This window comes from Stegodyphus dumicola, chromosome 9, assembly GCF_044657685.1.
Source record: "Stegodyphus dumicola isolate Sdum_Otavi_A_Nest chromosome 9, ASM4465768v1".
NCBI lineage: Eukaryota > Metazoa > Arthropoda > Arachnida > Araneae > Eresidae > Stegodyphus > Stegodyphus dumicola.
In genome coordinates, this window is record NC_140776.1 from 167,159,157 (window position 1) to 167,180,431 (window position 21,275).

At 31.1% G+C, this 21,275-nt stretch overlaps 2 protein-coding genes across 12 annotated transcripts in view; one reads left to right on the forward strand and one right to left on the reverse strand.

The window, feature by feature from the left end:
* LOC146995541 (E3 ubiquitin-protein ligase HECTD1-like) overlaps nt 1–21,275 on the forward strand; it is a 308,521-nt gene that overhangs the window by 281,645 nt on the left and 5,601 nt on the right. Inside the window, exon 1 of one of the 2 annotated variants that reach the window (XR_015043132.1) lies at nt 20,071–21,033. The exons of the other annotated variant lie outside the window; for it this stretch is intronic. The gene's annotated coding sequence lies outside the window, so the exon portion shown is untranslated. Of the gene's footprint in view, nt 1–20,070; nt 21,034–21,275 lie in introns of those variants that run through there. 2 annotated transcript variants of the gene reach the window in all.
* Nucleotides 1–21,275, reverse strand: part of LOC146995544 (uncharacterized) — a 328,926-nt gene that overhangs the window by 34,925 nt on the left and 272,726 nt on the right. For 2 of the 10 annotated variants that reach the window (XM_085824328.1, XM_085824327.1), the window contains exon 4: nt 7,862–7,979. The exons of 5 other annotated variants lie outside the window; for them this stretch is intronic. In XM_085824328.1, coding sequence (XP_085680454.1) covers nt 7,862–7,979 — 118 coding nt within the window. Of the gene's footprint in view, nt 1–739; nt 7,831–7,861; nt 7,980–8,568; nt 14,373–21,275 lie in introns of those variants that run through there. 3 more of the 10 variants (XM_085824326.1, XM_085824325.1, XM_085824330.1) reach the window with 3 other exon arrangements.

Consider the following 21,275-nt stretch of genomic DNA (forward strand, 5'->3'; position numbering starts at 1 on the left):
TGGGTCTTTGTATTCCGAAGTACGGAAATTATTGTAAAGAGAGAAAAACAAAGGGTTTTGTATACCCTTCTTGTGTATCCTGTCTACTTCCCACAGTTATTGAACATAGATTTAGTAAGCTCTCTGTTCCGAGTCAGGTCCTTGCATCTTCCCGAAAAAAGTAAGACAGAACATTGAACCTGATACCGTCACCAATATAAGAAGTATATTTTACTTCTTATATTATTATTAATTAGTTTCTAGCAATAAGATGCTCTTCTATATGAATATAGGTTTCTACTTAATTAAATTTGGGACTGAAAACAAACAGATTAAAAATTTTTAAATAATTAACAGTCTTCTTTTAAATACATATATAGTAAGTGGTTCCCTTAAATTGAGAAAAGGATAGATGACACAGATGCAGTTCGTTTTGCAGTAAATTGTGTTTCCTGGTTTTGCTTTAAGCAATTAAGACAGACACTTATTTTTGCTACTTTGTGAATTAGATAAAAATATATAATTAACACAAATATTTCTAATTTGAATGAACATACATTCAAAGTAATTATTTATTAATTTTTTTTAAAAATTTTTAGATATTCAATCTTCAAGGTGCATTTAAACATTCAAAGCAATAAAAAAATATTTCTATTCTTAAGGCTATATAAAAAGTAGAAGTGCAGTAGAAATTGGTAAAAGCATTTACTGCTCTCTATATACTCTGCGAAATAGATGAAAATATGATGATGTTACTTACCATCCTGATACCTTACTAAGTGTCTATTACTGGCCACAGTCTTGGACATCTTCTTATAGACAAGATAACTTCCAACTCCATCCCACTTGTGAGAGAATCAACTTCTCGTAACAGAAAACTTCTCCAAAAAAGACTTCCTGTTCTGTACCGACTTTCATTACAGTAATTAACAGATTATGTATCTTACAGTGGCCATTTGTTTTAGATTAATGTTAACTCGATATGGTAGCTATGGGCTGCAAAGTGAATTTTCACTCAGAAAGTTTCAGACTTTATACAGAAGAACTGCATATTACATGCAAAGTGCCACAAGATTTTATATATATAATATATGTAGATACAGTAGATGTGCAGTATCCCAGTAAGACCAATGAGAGATGCTTCTAGCTGCTAAGGTAGATTTAATAAGGCAGGTAATATTTTGGGTATTTAAAGTACATTATATTAATCAGTGGGTAACTGTTATTTTTGAAAATACAACGATTTCAAGCAATATAATGACAAAAAGAGATAACAATATCTTTATTAAAAACTTTTTCAGATTAACCAGTAACAAATCATTCAAGCTTACAGTGTTAGGGTGATGTTTCTAATGAGATAATTCGGAACTTATATTCATTGCATGTAGAAGCTTCTACAAGAGAACAGTTGTTTTAATATTTATTTTGTGTCAAAACATAGGCTCCAATACTCATTATTTATGGTCTCAGAAAGTAGCTATTGACATTCCTTATGTGACAGCTTCTTAGAATTTAAGTAATAGATGTGCTTCATTAGAAATTTGTAATACTGAGCATGAAAAGAGACCTTAGCGAAAATGCCAATGTATTTCTAATACAAGTGCAAATAAAATTGCTTCTTATCAATGTAAAGGAATAAATTATGTTTATTTGTTTAAAGAATGGGTACCATTAAAATATTTAAATTTAAGGAATTAGATGTAACAGAGGGAAAGATAACATAAAAAATATATAATCCATGCTTTAATTGCCTCTGTGGTACTTAACATACTTGCATTAGTTTTTCGAAATTTAAGTAATACACACTGCTACATGAGAACAGTAAGTCAGTTTTTTTACAGCTGACTTAAATCCAGTTGTGATCTCAAATTCTTATAATTTAAAGCTTAACATGGAAAAAATAAGAAGTATTGTTTCCCACTGCAATCATTCAAGCACTTGATAGAATGGGAAACCAGCACAGTTGTTCTGTTCTGCATACTGGTAATGAATGCAGCTTTATTTTGGAGTCTTGTACACTGAAGTTACCACTGAAAAGAAGTTATGCTCTATCTACTGTTTATCCAGATGTGCTTTTCCGCTCATGATTCTAAAATTTCATTCTGCAAGAGAGTGTTATGCTAAATAAGTTACCTCTCCTCTTCCACCGAGGCATACGGATCATAATATTCTGTCATCTGAAGATTCTGTTGTTAGCTGATATTGAATATAGTGAGAAAAATTGACATTTTTATTGGCAGTTATAATGGATTTGCCTTTTGTTGCCAGGTATAAATAAAAATTCAGTAGTGGCACAACACACATATTTTGGTTGAGTACTTTCTGGAAGAATTCGAAACACATTTCGTGATAATGAAACCGCAATTGCACTAGACAACTTTTGGACTGAGTTAAACACTGACAAAGCCCTGAAGTGGTTTTGGGAAACTAGTGAGTTACTTCAAAGGGTTACAGTGCTAGCACACAAAGAGAAATATCATCTAAAGCTTTTCAAAGTGAATTCTGATTAGACTCTTCGTGAAGCTTCCGTTTTGAGATTCTGCTGAAAATATGAGAGAATATAAAGAAGTGGCAATTTCACACTTAATTGCCATTGATCACAAATTTAAGTGAAATCCTAGTTTGTAAAAAGGTTATAAAGAATACATGTCCGATTATGAAAAACTGAGTCTATGAGTCTAGTTAATTTAACACACAGGTTTACCTGATAATGCATAATACATTCCTCAACATTCTGCATTTATACCAAATAGTGCTATGGTTTTTCTAAACCTAATATAAAGGAAAGTCTTTGAATTCCATATTATTTGTAGGACTAACTATCAAGTGGGATTAGTTTTGGTACTTGGAAGTTTCATAATACATGTTGTAGTGTTTATGTCTGATACTGCCGAATTGTATGAGCACATTCTTATAGCTAAAGAAGGTAGAAATGCTTCGCAGAACAGAAGCATGGGATCGATTAATCATGGTAACTTATTTCATGCCTCCTTTTCATTTTTGCCAATGATACTTTAAAACAATTGCAGTGAGTGGGGGAAAAAGATTCAGAAGTATGGGATCGATTAATCATGGTAACTTATTTCATGCCTCCTTTTCATTTCTGCCAATGATACTTTGAAACAATTCCAGTGGATGGTGAAAAAGATTCGCCACGCATCAGAGATAATAAGAAATTATTTCTATGCGATGATCTTTTCTTTAGATTGAAAAGCACTGAAAAGGCTTTTGATACTTGTAGGCAGTTTATATATTGGAAGCTACGAAACAGGTGACTAAAGAAATTAAGGAACCAAAGAAGTGGTTTAAACTAAGGAAATGGTGAACCAATTAGCTTTTCCTAAAGCCAATATTTGTTGAACCAGGAAACTGGTTCTCTCAATGTGCAAATTATGCCTAATAAATTGTCTAAATTGTTGAAATTATAATCTGATTCAACATTATTATATAATGGGATTAAGACAGTCTTGGCTGTTGAAGAAAATTACAATTACAATCATCGGAGATTTTTTAACCTTTCAATAGCTGTAAAAGCGATGGAGATTACGTATCGACATCTTTGGATTTCCGATAGTGATTGGTATGATCTGGTTCCTAATAGTATTAATGAAAAATGGATAAAGTTTCAGTATATTAAAATTCCTAGATGCATTCACTTCCAGACAATGCAGTTGAGATACATTTCGTAATGCATCAGATTTTGCATACCAAAAAGTGATTAATTATAACAGCAAGAACTTAATATTACAATAGCTGTCATAACTACAGTTATTCTTCTTTTCCTAGATTAGAACTGAATTCTATCAAAGTTTGTTGGTTCCATTCAAAATATTCTGAGTTACTATAAGTTTCAAATCTTTGCATGGTATGTTGTTGCACTAATAAGGTTATCATCACCTTGTCGCAGATGAAAAACATTTACTGTTAACTGAAGTACGGAAATCTCGGAGTTTTACTGAGGTCTCGATCAGAATTACATTCCATCAAAATTATACCCAACAGACCTTGCTTCCTGGGGAGTCTGTTAGAAAAGCTCAAAATAAACTGACTGTGGTGGTAAAAGAGGCCCCTTGAATTTGACTGAGTTTTGAATTCTGTAACATCACTGAGGATCAGATGCATTGATTGAAAAGAGAACTAATACCATACTTTCATGACACAGTTTAAAAATTGAAACTTTAAGTACTTTCTTAAATAGCACTTATCGAAAAGATACAAAACTGTTTGCCAAATTTCAAGGGTGAACATTTCCCTATAACTCTTTGGAATGTAGAAAAGCATCAAGGCACTATTTAGTATTGTGGGTATAGTAAGTGCATTTTAAAGATGGCATACAATTATTAAGTTGCAAGAAACCTTTGAAAGTTATAGTGTTCGCAGCATCAAATAATTTTTTTGAAGACAGCCTCCTACAAGTGGCAGGTTGTATTCAGCATACTAGAATAAATTATAATGCTAACCATTCATTTATTATTCAGTCTCCTAATAGACTGGATGAACTCTTGATTGAGCTGAATGAAATTCCATATGCAAGTTGTATAGTGGTAAATTCCATTTTAAAACACAACTGTTGTATCAATGGAGCAAAGAAAATTATTAAAAGTTTCAAAGCAAAATGCATAGTTTGCAAATTATAAGGGCCATTTGCTAACTGTAGTATTAATTATACGGTCCCAATGATTTAAAATTTAACTAAGGACATGGTAAATGGACTGCTAACAGCTATGCTGTATTACAGTCAAAAGTCGTTAATTCGGACACCCATAATCCGGAATGATCTATAATCCGGACCTCAAAGCTAAAAACTTTCTGCGCATGCGCATAAGCGTTTAAGCGTGCGCGTAAGACCTTTACGACTGCGCATTTGCGTGTGCACAAGCGCAGAATACGTTTTCACTGCGCGTTTAATGTATAACGGACGGTATAAGCTCAAATTATCTAATTGTCTATTTCAGTTAATGTTGATGATTGCGTTGTTCCTTAATCTTCGAATTGGATCCGGCTTATTATTTTTTACAGACTGTAAGAGCAATTTTATAAAAGTAAGCTTGAACTTTCGATTATGTCAAATAGAATTTCCGATGCTGGAGCTCCCAAAGGATCTACGAAAACGAATGTATGTTTCGATGTCCATCAAACAAAAAGTGGAATTGCTCCAAGAAATGGATAAAGGCATATCCTTTGTTTATTTAACCGTTCGGAAATCTGTTTATCAATTTCACGCTGCTTTGCGCGGGGGGGGGGAGGGGGAACGTGGCGGCGCGCAATGAACTGGAAGTTGATATGTCAACATTATCGTTATCTTCAGGGCAGATGTTTTTATTTTATTCGGCTTATAATTCCTTATTAAATGTAGTATTTCATCTCAATGTACTTCGTCTTTGATATGATTTAAATCAAATTCCTGGTCATTACAAATATCACGAATACAAATTAAATAGTTTTCTGGTTGCAATTTTCTAATTTCGGCTATGCATAATGTATGCTTTACGCATGCGCGCGTTGAAAGAAATGTTTAATAAAGTAAACAAATAAATATTAAGCTTTTTTTTTTGTAAATTTTGATACCCTTTAGATCATAATTGCTCATTATTTTATAAATTACTGTTTTTATATTTTTAATTTTATAATTTCTGCATGCCATCTTACCAGATTTAAACTGATGATCTATAATCCGGAAAAATCAATAATCCGGAATCACCGAAGTCCCGACGAGTCCGGATTAAAGACTTTTGACTGTATTCGTTTGCATGGCAACAACAGCTAGCTAACAACAGCTCACCAAGAAGCTGTCTGAGATTTAACAATTGACTGTTGCATTCAAGAGGTTTGCTGCAAGCCAAGGCATACCTGACACATTTAATGTGATAAGGAAGTAACTTTATTGCAGCAAAGAGAAAACTGAATGAACTTTGAAAGAATTACGAGAAACTACTACAAGTGTTTCTGAATGTGATTTTATCAGGCCTCACACCTTCATTCCAAGAAGTTTTTGTTGCAGAAAATAAAGCTCTGGAAGAGATGCTTGCAAATGCTGCAATCCAGATGAGTATGGTCAATCTTGGAAATTGGGGATATCATTCTGCTAAAAGGTGACACTTTCCCAGCTACACAGCCATTACAAAGAATAGTAGAGGTTTATCCAGCACAACATGGACTTGTTTGTGTTTGTAACAATTACTGCTCATGTTTTATTTCAAGCAAGTTAATTCTCCTGCCTACATTCACATTTCCTGTGATAAGGAAGTAACTTTATTGCAGCAAAGAGAAAACTGAGTGAACTTTGAAAGAATTATGAGAAACTACTACAAGTGTTCCTGAATGTGATTGTATCAGGCCTCCCCTTCATTCCATGAGGTTTCTGTTGCAGAAAATAAAGAAGATGAAGAAGAGAGATGGCACAGTGAATGCTTGCATATGCTGAAATCCAGATGAGAATGGTCATTCCTGGAAATTGGTGATATTATTCTGCTAAAAGGTGACATTTTCCCAGCTACATGGCCATTAAAAAGAATAGTAGAGATATATCCAGCACAACATGGACTTGCTCTTGTAAGCTCAAGTTCTATTTCAAGCAAGTTAATTAAGAATCCACTTCTTCAGGACAGGTGTGATGGCTGTGTGCCACATGGGATCTGTGTTTTTACCCACATTTGCAGCATATTACAAGTGATGAAGATGGCTCATTACTGCCATGTCAAATAGCCACGTCATCATAGCAGTGCTGCTGTATTCTCCGGACTGATTTACACTTTCGGTCATGCAGTGCTGCTGACTGTCCATTTATTCCTCTTTACATTGTGTTAATAAATGTTCTTTTTTATTTTATAGCATTTTGTAACCTGGTTTATATTTCAAAAATTCTACATCCATCATAATTATTACATTCAGATACCAAAACATTGCAATAAACTCTCAAGATAATTGGTAAACTGGTGATTGGTAAACAAGATATGTAGATAATTGGATATCATTAGCTATCATGAATATTTATATATTCAGTGAAGAGATGTTGTTGAAAAGGTGAAACAAATTATGAATTCCTGTATTTCTTTTATGACAGCAGCAAAATAAATTTTTACATTTTTATTTAATTTAATTTTATAATTACATATTTCAAAATATCAACTATTTAATAGACAAATCTTTTCCTTTAATACATATTAAGCAGTTTAAAATGATTGTCGTCTCAGAATTTCATATTTATGCTTAATCTCATATTATTTTAATTGAAAAAAGAATTAAAAATTTGTTAAAAGACTATTCATTATTAAAGTCTCTCAACAATAAAATTCCAAAACTTGTCTCAAGACAGAACTAACAATATTTTATTCTACTAGATATGCAGTCCTCTGTCCATGAGGTTGCCTTTGATGTATTAAATTTTATTGTCATTTTGATTATTTAAAATTGTCATTAGTATTTCATGTACAAAGTAACATACGCATTGAAGCATAGTTCATTCCAATAAGTATCAATTTTTAAATGTTCAATTATATTCTGCCTATTTTCTATTCTTATTACTGAATTAATAATATTTATCCCTCCTTATTTAAGCCTTCTGCTCAAAATGTATAAATTTATGCAAATATGATACATTTTGGTATAATTAACATATGAAACCCAAAATATGTTCTATTTTTAGCAGCTATATTATTAATTCTGACATTAAATGGCAAGTAATGTATTTCTACACAGTACATAACATATATTTCAGCGTATAACATGCACTTTTGCCAAAAATATGATTGAAATTTACGAGTGCATGTTATACGAGTGCACGACGGATATAAAAATAATAAATTAAAAATATGGAAAAAAATCGGCATACATAAGTTACATTTTTGTGTTTACTTATACTGTTTTAAAAGAAATGACATACCTCTTAAATTTAAAATCTTTTCATTATCGGATAGCATAAAATGTTCAACATGCTGGTATTCCGTTATATCCTCAGGCACATCATCGATTTCTGTTTTATCTTCACCGTCACTGCAAATCTGGTACATAAACAAACATCATTGTTGGTGAATCATTATCATTCACCAACACCAAACACCCCTGCTGCAGCACAATTTCCATTTTCTTTCACAAACTGAATGACTTTGCATTTAAAACTAGCAGTGTGTTTTTTGCAGGAACCATATTTACTACTAAAATTAACACAAGATCAACTGTATTTCAACTAAAACCTTCGATGTTCACTTGAAAATCACAGCTTCACAGAAAGAGAAAACATCTGAAATCTAATTCCATGACTTCTTTCGTGTTGGAAGTGCATTCTTTCTCCAGATTATATCCACCTTCTCTCGAAACCCTACCATAGCATTCTTTTGGACATTTGCATTGAATCCATCCTCTTTGCAGGAATATTTACTCCCTCAAGCATTTAACCCACACACATATTGTTCCTCTTAAGACTTGTCAATGCAGTACATTATTGTTCGAATGGCGCGTTATACAGATATACAAACAAAAATTTAAAAATCTAGCGTAAAATTATAGATGCACATTATACACTGGTGGGCGTCCCACGCCGAAAAATACGGTAATTAATATGCAGTAATCTTTGACTTAAATCAGCAACCATAGAGAGCAAATATTTTTTATTTATAATTTAGAAAAAGTCATTTTAAAAGTTTATTCATTTTGTTTACTTATTTATATTTTAACTATATAATTTTTCAGCGGACATTTAAATATTTTCAACAATATAAATTTCAAACATAGCTTTTTATTAGAAAAGGTGTTATTCCTGTGAAAGCCAGAAACAAAAACACATAATAACTAAAGTTATTAAATATATAACTGTTGATTTGCCTTGAGGGGTTGTAGGATGAAATATTCATATCAGAACATTTATTCATATATATTAGAACAGAACTGCATATCAGGTCTATGCATAGAAAAATAAGTTGTTCAAAAATGTCTGCTAAAATCATAGACTTATTTTCATTTTGCAAAATAAACAGTATCACTCACATTAAATATGGGGTGGGGGGAATACATTAAAAATCAAAATAAGAAGAAAAGACTAAAAATAAAAATCGTTTAAGGCTATCTGTACAATTTCCTGAGATTTTATACACAGAATATAAAAGCTTTCACTTATGAATCTGTGATTTTAGAACCTCTCCCTATCATAGAAATACTGATATAACTGCATGCTCTGTTATCTTCAACTATTATGAACTTCATATTCACATGTACTGTAAATAATTTTTAAGATTACTGAACAGTAAGGACAAAGCTAATCATAATAAAGTAACTTGCTATAGTACACAGACAGTAGCTCAGCAAAATGAAAATGATGAATGCAGAAAAAAAGTGTAGAAATTTAAAGTGGGGTAATTCTCATAAGCATAAATATAAAACACAATTTAAAAGCAGAAATTCTCAGAGTACTTTTCTTTCAAATAGTTCAAATATAGATCTAAAGTGAAAAAGTCGGATTTTTCATTCACTTCATTGCAACAGAGATATTAAGCTATCAATTTTTTAAAAAAATTACGTAAGAAGGGTTCGGAATGAATGCAACTATTATTTAATAATTAAAATCATTTAAGATTTAATTCTTAAATATCTCATGATTATTCATGCCTCACATGCTATGTGTAAGCCTGGGTAAATGATAACACATGTGAAAACTCAAGCCTAGTTTTGAGTATTTGGTGGAGAAATTAGAAAACTGCTTTAAATTAAATTTATTCTAAAACAAAAATCAACATTTTCTATTAGCAAGTGAATGGATGCAATCCTTCCATAAAATTATTTGTAAAGAAATTTTACAACTTACCAAAATAAATGTTTTAGAAATTTTATAAATTATTCTCCCTATATAAATTAAAAACTGTTGTTTTGAGTTTTATTTCAATAACACCTGCACAATGTTCAATTAAATTATTCCTTCTCCTTGCAAATTCAATTCACAGAATGTCTTTTCATTAGTTAAGCAAAAACGCACATTTTTAAATCTTTATTAAGGCTTATCATTTGTGCCCCAAAATGTTAAATAAAAACAATATGCACATGGAGAGGTAGAAATGATTTGTTTAAGACTAAACTAATAAATTATTCCCTTGAAATGATTTATCTGGTATCTCAGTAATATAGTTACACAATTAAAATATATATGAACTAAAAATTAATTCTCTACATCTTAATTCTCGTAATTAATAAACTTAATTCTCTTAATTCTCTAAGCTAAAGGGTATTTTTATGTTTCAGACATTCAAGTTTTAAAACTTTCAATCTAGTTCCTCATGAATATTAGACAAAATATTCGATAACAACATGCAAATAAATTATTTAAAAAGGACAGGATACAGTCCTTCTATAATTAATTTGTTTTTTCATCTAAATTTGTTTGACTTGTCCTTTTCTTGATACATGACACTGACATGATACATGATATTGACTGATGAAAAGGACTGCCTTCATGAAGAAATTTCCAATGCAAAATTGATCAAATTCACAGTACATATCTATGAAGGGAAAAAAGTGATTCCCCTCCTTTCTCACAATTATTTTTTTTTAATAAAATATCATTTTATGACTAGTTTTTCACAAAAACGTATTTTACAACAATTCTTTTACCTTAACTAACCATTTTAAAAAACTTGGATAAAATTATTTTGAAGCATTATTTTCCCCCCTCTCCTGTAGTGAAAATTGCATTTCATCAATTTTATTGTATGAATCGTGCTGATTAAAAAAAAAAAAAAAAAAAAAAAAAAAAAAAAAAAAAAAAAAAACATGAAAGATGTTTAGGAACAAAGGAATTGAAGGAAGAAAATTACTTCATGTCTCCCTTTCACCAGGTGCATTATCCTCTGAAGAGAGTTTGATGCACATGCATACTACTCCTCAAAGATTAGCTTTGCCTCCTTACAAAATACTTATTTATAATTAAAATAATATATTTTTATTATTTAATATATAAAATAATATATATTTATTATTTAATATATTATTAATATTAAAATAATATACTGTTTTACAATTAAAAACTATATGCAGAATGTTTCAAAGCATAATTTGTTTAAAGCTAAACGTTAAGGCACGTAAGAATAAAAAATTATATTTTTCCTTAACACTTAGCTGTGAACTCTACAGATTTCACAGCTAAATGAAGTATTTCAGAATGAAAGACAACAGAAAAGTTTTAAAAAATTCCACATGGTCTTATATTTAAAGGAAAAAATTAACAAAAAAAGTGGATTTCTTTTATCCTGTGCTTTGATTTATCCTGCATAAAAATTCATGGGTTTTAACAAAAAACAATTAATTATAGGTTGAAACACTAATATTAAAATCCTCTTAGACTTCATTTTTTAGCCTAAGATCTTATTTAAAAAAAAAAAAAAATTAAATACAAGACCTGAAATACTTCTTGAATGCTAAAAATTAGCCCAGCTTTAAAATGCAAAACTGTCATTTCCCATTTGAAATTTTCAGAGAAATGTAGTATTTAATACTATGTAAATTTAAGTTTCACAAATATATAATTACAACAAAAAATATCAAATATATTTCTTATGAAATATGAAATAGATGCAAAGTTTTTCTACGTAATTCTTAGGTAATACATGCATTTCCATAGTAACACAAGGTACCAGGGTTTGGTTTACATAATAACAGACAATTTTGCCAACCTCCTTAATTTTTTTTCCACAACATATAAAATTTATTTCTGAAGCAATATTTTGTTGTAATAATTTTCAGATATATAAAATAAAATGTTGAGGTAATAAATTTAATTCATATTAACAATTACTGAATATTAGTTATTAATGAGAAATTTTCAAGACAGAAGCAATTCTATGATTAGAAAAAAAAATAATAAATTGAGAAAAATGTTCCCACACTTCCTGCTTTTTTTTAATAAAACTCTTGGAAATATGAAAAAAACCTTTATTTTGTTAAATAATGTTTACAGATTTAGAAAATAAAAATATATTAATAACTTCTGAATTAATATTAGGAATTAACGTTTCTCAGTAACAGAGAAAATTATAATTAGAAATAATTTTTTTCCACAAGAAATGCTTCTTCTTTCTTTCTTTTTTTTTAAATAGCTGTCATTGTCATACCTACTGTTTAGTGCAAGATATCTTGCATTAAATATATTGAACAACATAAAGCAATTAATAAAATTCAGAATAAATCTAATAATAGCTCTTCGAAAACTGACTGTAATTGTCAAAAAGAATAAATTTTAAAATCTTAAAAATATGTCTTGTGACATACTTTTTTGCATCCATTTTTTTTTTCACAGAAAACAAAAAATTCAGATATCAAATTCAAAAATATCTTCTTTTAACAACTAATTAACATTAGATATTAATTGGAAAATTTCAAGGAGGAGGCAAAAAATATAAATGTAAGAAATATAAAGTATTGAAAAGATTTTTCTCCTTTTTCAAAATATTTGTAAAATAATGCTTCCAAATTAAGAAAATTAAACATTTCATGGCACAATTCTGAAATATTGAATTTTAGGAATTATTCATTCTGAATAATAATTCAATTCTCAATATTGAAATTACAAAGCATTATGTTGTTATTTAGTGCTTCTAATTTACACAGAAATGCCAAATGAAGTTGCACTTTTGCAAGCAGAAAAACATGATCAGATATAACAACAAATATCAATAACAAAGACAACATATATCTTGGAGATTTTTTTTTTTTTTTTGTGACAAATTTCATCTTTATCTCCCGATTTCTTAGTTTTCTAAATCAAAATAATTCTAAAAATAAAAGAATTATATATAATTTCATATAATATAAATTTTTAAAATGTTAAAAATAGAAAGTTATTTTAAATATGAATGTTCAGAGCATTAAATGTTTATCAACAGCAGAAAAAGTTAATAAAAATTTCAATATTTAAATTGAAAATTAATCAAGATAAATAAACTTTAAAAAATTGGTTATTTATTAAATACACAAAATTATTTGCCTTCTAAAACATGTTCATCTATTCACATTTCTTTTTTTTAATTCATTTACATAAATTTTCTGTACATGTTTAAACAATACAGATCACTGGGGAGTGATGAATTTGTCACAAACATCAGTTATTTAACACAATACAAAAAGATAATAGATGCAAAAACTCATTGCCATCATGTACCTGTATCAATAAGTATTAAACAAATACTATGGGAGCTCGAAATACATACAGTTTCTCCCACTTAAATACTACGGAATCTCGAAACACAGTTTCTCCTGCTTAAGTAATGTTAGAAATACATTGTGAGTATTTCTGTCAGCAGGAGCAAGGAAACATACATTTGAACAATGCAGACTGCAAGTCCTGAGTTAAATAACAAATAAGTGTTCTCTTTCATAATAAGTGTCCTTGCCTTTCAGGTAGTTAACCTAGAAAGGAACTGCTACGAAAACACACAGTGAACTTACAAACTTAGGCAAATCACAGCTGCAGTGATACTTCGCAGACATTCAGAGTGTTTCTTACGGAGTCTGGCAGTAAAATGTACCTGATTTGATTCCTCTGTTGGGGGGGGGTATGAAAAATCAATACAGATAGGCACTTCTTGCCTGTTTGCTCAGGAACTGTCCAGGCGAATCATTATTATGGAAATTGTCGACACCTTTACAGTTTTTTCTCGAAACAATTCGCCAAACATAAGTGAACACAATTTTACAGTCTCTAAAATTTTGCACAGAAAGTCCTAAATCGTGGAGGACCTTAAAACCGAAATTTTGGTCAAATTCCTTATTTTCAAATTGTTCGACAAAGTTTGCCTCGATTTTCGGGAGTCGTTTCGATAAAGTCCAAAACTCTAGGCTTTCAGTTGAAGCTGGAATTTTCCCAGCTATGGCTGTGATGGAAAGGACATTTTGTAAAAGTCACCAAATTTGTATGAGTTACATTTTATGCAGGTATTTTGCATCTCCTGGGAACTTGCAGGTACATGATAAGCAGTAAAGACATCCAGAATGGTTAGGACATCCAGTTTGCATATGCCCAAAGTGCTGACACCTGAAACAGCTGCTGGTTGTTTGCTTCCCTGATCTGTATTTTGCTTCTGGTGGAGTCAGAGTTTTCATCCACTGATTAAGCCACATACGACAACCTTAAGTGGAAGTTGTTCTTTTGCACCGAAAGGCACTGACAGCCCGTTCTCTGCTGTGCCAGTCATGGAACATTCAGGAACATTCTCCTAAACATTTACGATTTTGTAGAGTCTCACCTTCTTTGGGAACATATAAAGGTGACACTGCAGAGGAATGGGGGCATCGATATTATTTTTGCCGAAAACAGATTTCTTTCCACGACTTGAGGTCGCAGGCACATTACGGGAAGCAGACAACATTTCTTTTCCACGGGAGGTGGGACGCTGTATCCAATAAATCCATCTGCCCTAGGCAACAAAAAGAGTTCATAGAAATGTTGAAAGCTCTCATGTCGGAATTGATGCAGTCAAGAAAGAATGCATGATGAAGGCAACAGATTTTACTGTGGTTAAGAAGTTCATTTTTGATTTACAAAAGATCTCTTTTGAAAAGAGAAGCTTTAAAATCATATCACACAGTGTTGGCGCTCAATAACTCTCATCCAGTTTTCCAGACGATGTTGAAGTAGCAAATTCAGTCATAATTAGTAAACTGCTGGAGCTGGCAGTCCTGTGAGGTTGATGATTTCTAACATCAGAAAAAAAAAAGTCAAAGAGAGACAAGAATTGGTGACTTAATTTTAATGCACCAGTAATATCTCTCATTTCTGGCTGAGCATAAAAGTTTTTTTTTTTTTCTCCTTGCGGTCCAAACTTGTGTATTACAGCTCAGCTGATGAGTGTCTAATGCATATATGTGAGGGAATGAGCAGTGTGCCCTATTCAGTGCCCTCCCCCCACCTACTGGAGATGCATAAGCGAAAAAATGTTTTTCACAAATGGTAGCAAATTTATTCAAAAATATGAATAACATTTCAAGTGCATAGAGGATCATTTAAAAGCAAAATGCTTAGATTTTATCATCAAAATATAACATAAGATGAAACTGCAGAATTAAGCAGAATATACTGAGTTAATGTGTAAAACAAATACACAGAAATATAACCTAACATGATGAAAGTTATAACAGATTATGCCAGAATGGGTCAACATAGCCAAGAACTGTGTATAATTTATTCTAAATTACAAATGTTCAATAAAATGAGAAAAATGTATTAAAATACATAAAACAAAATATTTTTGCATGCAAATGTAGTTTGGCTCATCAATATATAAAGAAAAAACAATTAAAAAAATACTCAGTTCTAATAAAATAGAACTTTTATGGAAAGTTAGCATTTCTGATAAAATATTTTTAGTTGTAAGAGATACACAAAAAATAAAGATGGACATAATTATCTCAATAAAAAGTAAATTTGTTTTTTTATATAAATATAATACAAATGCATGTTAAAATTTCATTCAAAAATTGTATTTATGCATCTTCATAATACAATAATTTCGCTAATTATTTCAAACAATAAAATCTGTTAAATTCACAAATTTTTATAAAACAACCGATTTCCTCAAACAGTCATGTTTCAACTAAGTGCAGTCATGTTTTTATATTTTACAGAATTAGTACATACTGCACATAAAAATAAGAAAATGCACAAATTAAAGCATACAATTTTATTATTTCCACTCCTCATAATAAAATGACTTTTTTTTTTTCAACAAACATTGATATTATTAAATTGATTAAAATTTCCCCAGAAAAGATTTACACATTTCTATATATTGTGCCACGCAAATTTTCTTCCTCTAATAACCTAATAACTGACTTTTCATAAACTACTTTGCATCTATTTAATAATTTTTTAAAAACAAAAATATTTACTTAGAAATTATATGCATAAAGGAAAAGATTTTTACTAAAAAATTATTGTATAGATTTTCAATAGCCTTAACACAATAAACTTTTTCTTTAAAAAATTTTCTATGATGAATTGTATTTAAATATAGTGTCAAGAATTATAACAGTGTGCTTTGACAACTGTTTTAATGCACACACAAATTTAAAATGCCTAAAATGTTGAAATTATATAATTACAGTTTAAGCTTTACACAAAAGACATGCCAACATTTAAAATTTAAATTAATTAAGGATAAAAGGAGTAATTTATAAGTGACTGAATAGTATAAGAGGCTTTTGAATTAAAGTATTAGCTCAATACTCTGAGGTCAGCAAAACCATAGAGAAGGTAGTTTAATAATGTCATGAATAATATGAAATTTTTGTTCCACTTCATGTTTAAAAAAGTGAAATAAAATATTTGAAATAAAAATATATCATCAACCTTCATAAAATTTGTAATAAATTCTCAGATGAATACTTTACTGGAGTAAAACTCAGACAGTCTTGCATATTACAGTCAAAAGTCGTTAATCCGGACTCGTCGGGACTTCAGCGATTCCGGATTATCGATTTTTCCGGATTATAGATCATCAGTTTAAATCTGGTAAAATGGCATGCAGAAATTATAAAATTAAAAATATGAAACCGTAATTTACGAAATAAAGAACAATTATGATCTAAAGGGTATCAAAATTTACAAAAAAAAAAAAGCTTAATATTTATTTGTTTACTTTATTAAATATTTCTTTCAGTGTAAGTTGTTTAAGTTGCTTCGTTTTTTATGTGATAATACATTCTCTTTAATTCCATAAACAGACATAATTTCTTGTTCAGTTACAAAGTTCCGCTGTTCAAGTCCTATAATTGCTGTGTCGAGAATACCGACTAATTTGTCAATCGAAATTTTTTCGTTTTCAATAACCTCTGTCACTTTCTTCGCTATTGGAAGCGAATTATAATGACGAGGCATTTGATTTAAATCATATCAAAGCCGGAGTACATCGAGAGGAAATACCACATTTAGTAAGCAATTATGAGCCAAATAAAATAAAAACATCTGCCCTTAAGATAAGGATAGTGTTGACAGATCAACTTCCAATTCATTGCGCTCCGCGGCGTTAAAGATAAACAAAGTTTAGGTAAACAAACGTTAAAGTTTAGATAAAAGAAGGATATGCCTTTATCCAAAGGATATGCCACGTTCCCCCCCCCCACACACACACACGCAGAGCAGCGTGAAATTGATAAACAGATTTCTGAATGGTTAGATAAACAAATCCTTTATCCATTTTTTGCAGCAATTCCACTTTTTGTTTAATGGACTCCAAAAGATACTTTCCTTTTGTATATCCTTTACATATTAGTAAATATATATCAGAAATTATGTTTGACATAATCGAAAGTTCAAGCTTACTTTTATAAAATTGCTCCAATTCGAAGATTAAGGAACAACGCAATCTGCAACATTAACTAAAATAGATAATTAGATAATTTTAGCTTAGCTTATCCCGTCCGTTATACATTAAACGCGCATTTGTAAACGTATTTTGGGCACGCGCACACGCAAATTCGCAGCCGTAAAGGTCTTACGCGCATGCGTCAACACGACGCATGCGCAGAAAGTTTGTAGCTTTGAGGTCCGGATTATAGATCATTCCGGATTACGGGTGTCCGAATTAACGACTTTTGACTGTACTATATTATATTAGCTTTTATAATATTAAAAAATTATATAAGAATGCAATTCATGCATAATAAATTACTTAACCCTTTGCGGCATGGTGGGTCAATATATGCCCCACCTAATTAATATTTATTTTCTCAGTTAGCAATTTCCGTTAGAAATTTTCTAATCTTTTAAAAATAATCTATTTTAGTTATTATTTTTCTCAGTAGATGTTACTACTATACCAGGGCTTAAGTTTATAAGCAAAAAATATTCAAAATAGGATCACAAGAGTGATATCCCTGTATCTCGCATTTTTCAATATTTTAAAAATTTTGGTATACAGTTTATGATATGTATGATACTTTTTAATATTCAAAAGTACTTTATTTTCAAAAATCTTAATTGTATTCAATATTTTATAACATTAATTTTGCAGTTGAAATAAGTGGGTTAAAATTTGTCCCACCACACACTTGAATTTCCGCTCAATAGATGGCAGCACTCACGATTATTTTTTTTCTTTTTTGCATCTACTTTTTTCGTGATTGCGCGCGCTTTTACATCCGTTGTATGCTCTGATGTGCTAAAATGTCTAGGAAAAAATTAACAACTCAGGAAGCTTTGGATCTTTTTGCTGAATTGCCATCTGATTGCGACTCAAATGCTTCAGATGTCAGTTTCTGATTCAGATGAAATTGAAATCCAGGAGAGAATAACTGAGGTTGAAGTTATTGCTGAAGAAGAAAGGGAAGTAGTCATAATTTGTTTCGCTTTTTAAAGACACAGATGCATCTATGCATGTGGCACTGTAAATATGAATCGGAAGTATCTACCCACAAATTTATGTCAAGAGGATATATAGACTTTTCAGTTAGCGATGATTCAATTTATTGCATAAAATGGAAGGATAAAAGATCCGTTTCCATCCTGTCTTGCCTGGGAAAGGCAACTGAAATGAAAGAAATTAATAGAAAGGAACGAGATGGAAAGACAAAAAAAAAAAAAAAAAAAAAAAAAAAGTACTGTGCCCAAACAGCATTATTTCATACAATAAGAATATGGGATATGTCGACTGATTGATCAACTGAAAGGACTATATGAAATAGACCGCAAAAGCAAGAAATGGTGGCACATGATTTTTTTTTTTTTTTTTACTTTTTAGATGCGAGTATAGTAAACACATTTATTCAAGTTTGTTCGCGAACCTGATCATGATGTAAAAACAATGAAAGGTTTTCTTCTCTCAGTTACAGAAGGTCTAATGGCACTTGCAGGCAAGAAAGAGCTGAAAAGAAAACTGAAATCCCCAGTTCAAATAAAACTAAAAACCCGTTCGTACAACCAGAAAAGACACTAAAAAATGTAAGTAAAACGCCAAAGAGAACGAGCAGGAGAAGATGTGCATATTGCAGCATATCGAAAGAATAACGACGAACATTTTGCATGTGTGAAACATGTGAAGTGCCTCTATGCTTACAAAAGAATGAAATAACATGTTTTTCAAAGTTTCATGAAAGTGACTTTTTTTTCAATTTTAGTCATATATAAATGTTTTTGAATCAAGTGCCAATTTTAATATTTTATTTAGTATCATATGTACGAGTATCAAATTTTAATCTTAAAATAATATTCAAGAAAATATTTTCTTTTGTTCCTAAAATTTAAAAATATTAAATATATACTACATGCAAAATGTGCATATGCAAAATTTTACAAGTCATGCATATATGCAATAAGTACAAAATGCATTTTAGTGTGTTTATTATGAATATTTTAGAATGCACGCTTTATTTTGTTTATTCATTCCACATATAATTTTTTTTCCCTGCTATACACCAATATGCTATAAGACATGTGCTAGTTGCATGGTGGGACAAATGGTATCCCACCTTCCACCGTAAAAAATAAAAGCGCAGAATTTTTTTCAAGCCTTAAAGGCACTTAAGTAAGTCCATCTGACTTATTCTAAGGCATTTTTTTAAAGATTAAAATATATTTTAAATATGCGTGTCGCAAAGGGTTAAACCAGACTTAAAAAATTTGACAGAAAGGTATTTTTTTATAAATTTTGTCAGTGTTTTAAAAGAAAGGCAAAGATTTCCTACACAGAATTAAAAGCGTTCTGTTGCAAAGAAATCAGAACTTAGTATTAGTTCTGGTGAATTGGGGGGGGGGGAGTTTAAACATAATTTTGTCTGTATTTTGAATGACAATAATTTTGTCTCGGTCTTTTAGATGGTTTAGTGAAGCATGTGAATCTGAAATTTATGAAAAACTGGTTACACAATTATATTTTATTACAAAAAATAATAGTAGGACTGGAAGGGAATTAACTTTTTTCCTTTCCTAGGTATGTAGTGTGAATATGATCTGATTTGCATAATATATTTAGCCACTGAGTGAATAAATTCCTACTAGTGCCAGACCTGGTCAAAAGACATGTTGCCATTCATACATTACTGCATTCATTGAACTGTTTTTTAAATGATTTGTTTATTTTCTTTACAACAACTATGTAATTCTGCAAAACTCAGGAATCATGCAAACATGTGCCACAGAAAGTGGCCTAAAATGCTTGGTATAAGGATGAAGTAACTTCTTTTAGATATGTTGTGGTTTATCTTATTTGGAAAAGTCTAAAAAAATATCATACCAATTTAACCCCAGAACAGCCGAGAGATGGCAGCACATGATTACAGACCACAAAATTCTATCCCAAGATTCTCAAGGAGAGAGTCAGTCGTCGAACGCGCGCGATGGTGCACGTGTGTAGTTTGGAGGTGAAGATGAAATAAAAATTGTTAAGTTTGAAATGTTGAATCTAATTTGATCTTCCTAAATAATTATCATAGATTCTTAACAATGGTGACCCGGCCTTGCAGCAACCAAGCGTTATTGTTTTAAACTAATATTTGCACGGAAAAAAAAAAAAAAAAAAATTCTCTTTTTTTTTTACATATTACTTGGGACTTAGCCACGTGACTGGAAATGACTGAAGGAACAGCAATAATCGGAGCAGTAAAGATACCTGTGTACAACTTCGCCGATCCTTCACTATGGTTCACTATGTGCGAAGCAACATTTGAATTGGGAACACCGAAAGCGATATCGGAGTCTCGCACGAAGTATAATTACATTGTTTCGCACCTGCCCGCCGAAGCCGCATCAATTGTGAGAGATGTAATCAAAGCCCCCAACTCCACGGATCCTTACAATCACATTAAAACTGAGCTAATCAAGCGGTGCGGAGAATCGACGCATCAAGAAATGAAAAAACTCCTCGGCGGCGAACAGTTGGGAGATCGCCGGCCAAGTGAACTCTTACGCATAATGCGACGACGCGCTGAGTCATACAGCATTTCCGATGAACTAATGCTAACTGTTTTTACAGCATATCCCGAGTTTCGTACAGGTCGATACTCGCAGCGAACACGCCTTTAACCTTGGATAAAGCTGCGGAAGTTGCGGATCGTGTCATCGATGTATCACCATCTCCTGTAGCGGTAAGTGCCACAAATATTTGTTCTGCTAATATTTCAGATTCCATTGAAGAACGTTTACTCGCAGAGATAAAAAAATTGCACGTAAGAATCGATAATATCTCGCGTGATCGTCGCCGCACTCGTAGTCAGAATAAATATCGCGGCTAAAGAGAACGCAGCCCCTCTCAAAATAAAAACAAGTTTGATACCTTTTGGTACCACCTTAAATTTGGTGAGAGAGCTATAAAGTGTACCCCGCCCTG